The following is a 7,092-nucleotide window of genomic DNA, read 5'->3' as shown; positions in this document are numbered from 1 at the left end:
CAGTCCTCTGTTTCGTACCCCATGGCATTATGCTGCGAAATTAGGTTCTCCCCAGCATCTCTGTTTCGTTGTAAAGCCACCTCGGTTAATGTACACTAATTAATACCCACCAGCACAACTTTGGGCAGCATCACTTTGCGATGATTGTGCGCACCATGTGTTGCACGAAAGGAGAGATTAAATATAGACTCTAGATGCACTTGTACCGTTATATATGATGCTTGTGTTGTTAAAAACACAAACAAAGCTGCAGCTCCCGTAAAATAAGCTCGCACAGCATCATGTGCAAATCAGAATCCCTAAAGTATAGGGAGTAACAACAAGCGACAAGGCAAGGTTTGCATAAGCGATCAAATCCACGGCTGCCTGTCACACAAAACCACGTCTACTGGAAGAACAGAATTAGCCTATGAAACTGAGGAGTCAGCCTAATCCTCGTAGCCTACGTCCGTCAGTCCACCACAGCTCGCCTATAGTGAACTTTTCACCATACACGCGAATCCGCGGTACATGGATGCTAGCTAGTCTGCGAAACCGCGGGTGTGACAAAGCCCAATACTCCTGTTCCCACAATTTTTTAGCAGTCAACTCCATGAAACATAGAAAATCTACGTCGCAGCTGTAGAAAATGTGCTAGCTGTGGTTGGAGGGGTGATCCGTTCGCGCCACCAACCACCATTGCCTCTTCCCCTGTTCCATCGCGGCCATCACATCACCCGCGGTTTTGTCCCATGGCGGTGTCGAGGCGCGGACAGCCACCCGCAAGCTTATATAAAGGCCCAGCCATGGAGATACCCACTCCAAGCCAAGGCCACGCCGATCCCCGCCTTCTCTTCACCTTCTCCCGGACCCGAGCTCCCCTGCATTCGCACTTTCGCAGCTCTTGAGAGCCCAGAAACGAACCTTTCTTGACCTCCATGGCCGCGCGATCCTGGAGCCATTTCTCCTGCTGCGTCGGCGGCAGCGCTGTGGCGGACGACAACGACGACGACCGCGCGGCGTCACGGCGACGAGTCGGCCGGAAGGTCAGCCCGAGGTCGTCATCATCGTCCTCGAGGATGTCGCTCAGCAGCCTCAGCTCGTCGGGGACGCTCTCGCCGGAGGACCTGTCTCTCACGCTGTCCGGCTCCAACCTGCACGCCTTCACCTACGCCGAGCTCCGCGCCGCGACGGGGACCTTCTCGCGCGCCAACTACCTCGGCAGCGGCGGGTTCGGCCCCGTCTACAAGGGCGTCGTCGGCGACAGCCTCCGACCCGGGCTCGCCGCGCAGGCTGTCGCCGTCAAGTACCTCGACCTGGACTGCGGCACGCAGGGACACAAGGAGTGGCTGGTGAGTGCAAACGCATTTCGCCAGCACGATCAGATTCTTGCCGCATCAAGTCACATTCGGATTTATGAATGGCTAACCTTATGTATGGTGGTGTTCTTGTAGGCCGAAGTTTTCTTTCTTGGGCAACTGAGGCATAAGAACCTGGTGAAGCTCATCGGGTACTGCTACGAGGACCAGCACCGGATGCTGGTGTACGAGCTCATGAGCGCCGGGAGCCTGGAGAACCACCTCTTCAAAAGTGAGTTCTTCGCTCTCAATTGATAATTCTGAAAATCAGTTTGGTGGTTCCTGAGATTAGCAAGATAAACAAAAGTGTTAATTTCGAAATTTGGGCCATCTGTTCTTGTCCCCTGCTCTTCTCTAATGTCAAGAGGATAGCTGAACCGCAATCTGCTTGTCCCTTTAATTCAGTTTCTTAATAAAAGTTTGTGTGCATCAACCGATGCAGAGGCCGGGTACATCCCATTTCGAAGAAAAAAAAAGCTGAACCGCAATCTGCCTTTCAAAAGAACAATTTTGTCCCCTTTGTTTTGAAGTGAAACTTCTTTTTTCTTTGAAAACGAGACAAAAAAAATTTACCATTTTTATTAGTTAAGAAGTTTTAGAGTTTTGCCATATTGGATATTGTGGTTAAAAATTATTATCCTACCAACTTCTTTGTGCTTGCAAGTTACAACTCTTGGTCAACGTGAAGGACCAAACTGACCTCAAACATCATGTTTACTTTAGGTACTAATGGCTCTCTCCCGTGGATGACGAGGATGAAGATCGCTGTCGGGGCAGCCAAGGGCCTCGCCTTTCTCCACGATGCCGACACCCCGGTGATCTACCGTGATTTCAAGGCTTCCAACATTTTGCTCGACTCGGTAAGCCAAATGTAACTTCAGTCTTTCTGCTAAGTGACAAACTGGGTTTGAAATGCCTCTCCGATTTCAGAGATTTCTCATCTTATACCTCGCATTGGATTATTTCTCTTACCAAAATTAAATGTGTGATATTTCAGGATTACAACACCAAGTTGTCCGACTTTGGGCTCGCCAAGGATGGGCCTCAGGGTGATGAGACACACGTGACGACGCGTGTCATGGGGACACATGGCTATGCAGCGCCAGAGTACATCATGACAGGCCACTTGACCGCCAAGAGTGATGTATATAGCTTTGGTGTAGTGCTCCTAGAGCTTCTTTCCGGGTTGCAATCAGTTGACCGCGCGCGGCGGCCGAGGGAGCAGAACCTAGTGGAATGGGCTCGGCCGTACCTCAAGCACCCTGACAAGTTGTACAAGATTATGGACCTAGCATTCGAGTGCCAATATTCATGCAAAGGTGCCGAGGTGGCAGCGCTGGTGGCGTACAAGTGTCTTAGCCAGAACCCTAAATCTAGGCCCACTATGAAGGAGGTGGTCAAGGCCCTTGAGCCCGTGCTTGACATGGAAGACTTCTTTCCTGGGGGCCATTTTGTGTTCACAATTATTGTGGAGGAGGACAAGGTGGTGGACATGACGGTGGAGGTCGAGGAGAAGGAACTACACCATCGCCAAAACTGTGAAGACAGGCACCGGCAGAAGTACCCTAACTCGGTGATCCATACCGGCATTGTGCTCCACGGAAGTGATGGTCTAATTACAGGGTTGAACGGTGCGCATCGGCGGCAACAAAGGTCGCCGAGCTACCGCCGTGAGAGGGGTGTTTAGGACTACGATAGGGAAGTGGGTAGGATAAAATGGTATGTATATCCATACTATGATGTGACACAATGTCACATCAGTTTGTTTTAGATTAGAGGATGTAATTCTTTTTTTCTTGGTAGTGACAATCGGTGTTAGGTAATATAGGGATGCAAAAGTCCGGTATTGATTTTGGCAGGGATTGTTGTTCATAGCTGTTGTGTATAAATGACGGACGCAGTTAAAATGGATGTCCGGTGTTTCTTTCACTTTGCTCTTTTAAAATGTTGGTCCAATATTTTCAAGTTTTCGCAAGTGAAGTGAGAACATATGAAACTTCCAAAATATTGTTTTTTGGGAAAGGATGGAGAATGCAACATGAAACTGACATCGTCACAAGTTGATGTTGAGGACATCAGGCAAATACTAGCAATTTGCACTAAACTATATCAACAAACATGGATGGCAGGGGACAGAGGCAAGCAGAAGTCACCTGAAAAAATGAAGGTTGACACAAAAGTTAAGATGAGCTTTGCAATATTAAGCTTCAAACGTGAACCTGTTTTTTTTCGAAATGGGAGTATCGACCAGCCTCTGCATGTAAAAGATGCACACAATTTTTCTTTATTAAATTATTCGCAAAGCCTTACAAGGGAGATACAAAGATCAACTCGAAGCCACCTTTCCAGCGACAACTCGCTATACCTACAAGAGCGATGAATGGGGTGACCATGAACAGGACCATTACACCAACGCACATCATCTAAAAACTGAATGCCTTCCCAAGCTGCCCATTGACGGGTGAGAAGCACAACCAGTCAAGCGGACCCTGAGCGTACGCCATTACACACGCCGCAGAAATCGCTACCGCCGTCTTCCTCGCACCCATCTTCAAGAGGGATCACCGCATTGACCTTGCCAGACCTGTCGTCGATGTCACCATGACGCCAGACAGCTCCACCATCCTGCACGCGTCCAGCAGTCCACGCCCGTCTTCGATACCCTGCAGCTCCACGCCTCCGAGAATCATCGACGTTAACATGGTAGATGAACACCACTCCACCAAGATCCATCTCCATCCACTGAAAACATCCATTGGCCTCTCTGACCATGCACAACTCCATGAATGATGCCCTCAGTAGGGAAACGACGTGGTAGCGCCGCCATCATCCAATCCATGGATCTAGGGTTTCCCCCGGAGCGGCGCGAGTGGGTAAACACTGGCTGCAATGGCGATGCCTTCAACAAGGTAACGACGCGTGAAATGACGCCATCACCCGCCGTGACCGGAGTCGGGGCTCGGTTTTCACCGGCATCCACGCTTTCCCAACTCGCCTTCGAGACCAACCGGCAAACCACCTCCGGCGAAGGAGGAGGCCGCCACCACCATGCCCAGGGCAGCCGCCCATGGCGTCCTCGTGCCTCGGAACAGCCCAGAAACCTGCATGAATCCGGCGTCGTTGTCGATACAGCAGGATGACCGCAACCCTCCCGAGCCCGTTAGGGCCCATATCGGACCCGAACCACCGCCGCCGCCCGCCAAACGCTGGAGATCATCGGGGATATCTGGTCGCCACCGCTCCATGGCACCACCGTCGACCAGGCAAATGCGGATCTCCACCGTCCGCGGTGCGAAACCGCGCCTCCACGCCTGTCGCGGTCGAGGAAGTCCACCGCCGCCACGCCTCCAGGGCTTTTCCCGGCGGTGCCTCAGGCGGCGGCGGCGGGAGGGAAGCGCCCAAGGGAGGGGGAGGGGCGCAGCTGGTGGCTGCCCGGCGTGGCTCCGCCGCGCGGCTGCGGGAGGGTTAGGTTAGGTGCAGGTGTGGGTGCCGTAGCGTGCGGGTGCCTACGTACCTGTTCATAAAAGTATGTTGTGAATAGCTAGCTACTGGTGGACCTCGTCTACCCTATGTGAGGCCGCAGTGGGAAGGGAACCCCTCTCTCGCCCTCGCCATCTTCTTTGGCGACGGCCAGCTTCCCCTTGAGGACCTACGCGTGCTGGCTGCCGACCTAGACTTGCGTGATGGGAGGATTTGTAGAGTTTTTTTTTTATTAATGGATCTTCCGTGTGCAAAATAATACACTCGGTAAAGATTTATGGTTCGGAGGGGTGCGAATTCACTCGGCAAAGTATTTGGATTTGACATGTGTCGAAGAAAACACTCGTCAAACCAGTTTTCCACATGGCCTTCTCGTTTGTGGCGCCTCCCGTAAAGTCGCTTTTTTTACCGAGTGGTGCATTTTCACACATGGCAAAAATATTTGCCTAGTGTTTGCGAAATACATGCGACAAAGTCCCTTGGCCAACGCAATCTTTGTCAAGTGTTCCTCGCCAACTGTAACACACCGTAATGTATCTGCTGTGTATGTTTTCGCCTTTGCTGCATATTTTTGGCACACAGCAAAGGATTTATTTCCTTTTAGTGGGTGGATTCAAGGGGCCACTAGCGCGGTTATAAGCCCGAGTACAAAGATAAAAGGCATCAAAGAAAAAGAAAAAGGTGAATCACAAGCTTGTAGCCCCTCCTCTTCTCCGGTCTGAGATCTTTTTCTCCCAAGCTACTTCGATCCAGCTTACCCTCTAGAACCTCATTTTGTGCACTTGCGCTCTACGTCTCTTTAGTCTCTCTCCCCAATTCATGTGCACCATCCAAATACACATCTCGGAAAATTCATGTGCTTTTGCAATCCTATAACAATTCACTATACATGGCATCTCAATTCTGTGTTTTCTTTTTCTATTCCTGCCGATACAAAGAGGCCTAACTTTATGATAAAAACTCAGCATGATGTCACTTCCCAGGACAGCGTATTAAGCATAATTAAGTCACAACTAGCGGCGTGTGTAATCCGACCTGGTAAACAGCTGAAAACAGAGGTTGTCTATCAATTTGGCCTTCCTCGTTAAGTCCACTGGCGACCTTCTGGTATCATCATTTGTTAATCAGCAGTATGTCATCGTACGAGGAACTAAAAATCGCATAGTCGATCCCCAAGTTCATCACAATCACGAGGATAGTTCTAAAATGAAAAAATAGACATACACATCGATATCGCCATGCTTGCATCACGAGCATGCATGCGAGTTGAATCAACCAGAGATCATCACCGGAAATAGGATGCTAGTAACGCCATGCTGATCATGTCCAACTAATTTAGCCAACGCCTGACGCATGACAGACAGAAATTACGCAGTTCCGCCTATGGAAGCATCGTATATGCAATGCATCAGGCCTATCTGTCACGAGTTCGCAGCCATGCAAAATTATGAGCGACGACCGTAATGCAGCGCACGTGTGAGGCATGGCTACATCTCAACTTTCATAAATTTGTTTACTAATGAATGTTATGCCATTTATAAAATATACACATATATATATTAATGAATAACTCTATGGACATTAGCACATGTTATTAATAACTCAAAAAAGAGCATCGAATCTCTTGAGTTAGCTATTTATATTGTAAGTGGCATTAGACCTATAAAGAGAGATAAAGTTAGAATTAGGGTCAATATGAACGTGGTGTAGTGACATATAATGTCCACATGAGCAATTGTCGGATGTGTTCATGTGCAACTATGAAGATCAATCAACAAAGAACTAACTAAATATAAGGTTGCTCGGTGTACCAGATTAATGTATGTGGTTTTCTTTACCATAGAATTTTATATGTAGCCTCATTTTTTTAATACAAAGTACGACTCCGTGTGTTATGAAGATATATGATGATAGAAGTTTAGATGAAAATATCGTGAAAACTTTCAGAAGGGTGGCCCTCCCAAATGCGATGATATCATTGTTATTGTTTCAAAAGTACTATGAAAGCCACTCATTCCATAGTTTCAAAAAAAATCACATCACTTTTTATGAAACTTTCCAGAAGGATGTGCTATTATGATTTCTATTTAAGATTGTAAATCATTATGTTTGAACCATTTTTATTAGATTTTTAATAGCGCATAATCATATTTCAGTGATCAGCCTATATGGTGCCACATGTATGTTTCGTAAATGGAGAGCGTGAATAACTGGATAGATCAGATCAGTTTTCCGGAAATTCGTGTTGTAGTGATATTAGTTTTGTATATTCGGG

At 48.3% G+C, this 7,092-nt stretch overlaps 1 protein-coding gene across 1 annotated transcript; it reads left to right on the top strand.

Annotated features, from left to right (window-relative positions):
- Positions 1–818: 818 nt before the first annotated feature.
- LOC124653919 (serine/threonine-protein kinase RIPK-like) lies at positions 819–3,183 on the top strand. The gene is made up of 4 exons (XM_047192976.1): positions 819–1,331; positions 1,434–1,569; positions 2,061–2,197; positions 2,335–3,183. Exons 1-4 carry the CDS (start codon positions 918–920, stop codon positions 3,022–3,024), a joined length of 1,377 nt encoding a protein of 458 aa, XP_047048932.1. The 5' UTR covers positions 819–917; the 3' UTR covers positions 3,025–3,183.
- The last annotated feature ends 3,909 nt before the right edge of the window (positions 3,184–7,092 follow it).

The sequence above is a fragment of the Lolium rigidum genome, chromosome 5, assembly GCF_022539505.1.
Source record: "Lolium rigidum isolate FL_2022 chromosome 5, APGP_CSIRO_Lrig_0.1, whole genome shotgun sequence".
Lineage (NCBI taxonomy): Eukaryota > Viridiplantae > Streptophyta > Magnoliopsida > Poales > Poaceae > Lolium > Lolium rigidum.
This window is presented reverse-complemented; position numbering and strand designations above follow the sequence as displayed.

Coding starts and splice junctions, on each gene's coding strand:
- LOC124653919 (XM_047192976.1), top strand. CDS start 918: ATGGCCGCGCGATCCTGGAGCCATTTCTCCTGCTGCGTCGGCGGCAGC. Junction 1,332..1,433: donor AGGGACACAAGGAGTGGCTG/GTGAGTGCAAAC, acceptor GTGTTCTTGTAG/GCCGAAGTTTTCTTTCTTGG. Junction 2,198..2,334: donor CCAACATTTTGCTCGACTCG/GTAAGCCAAATG, acceptor GTGATATTTCAG/GATTACAACACCAAGTTGTC.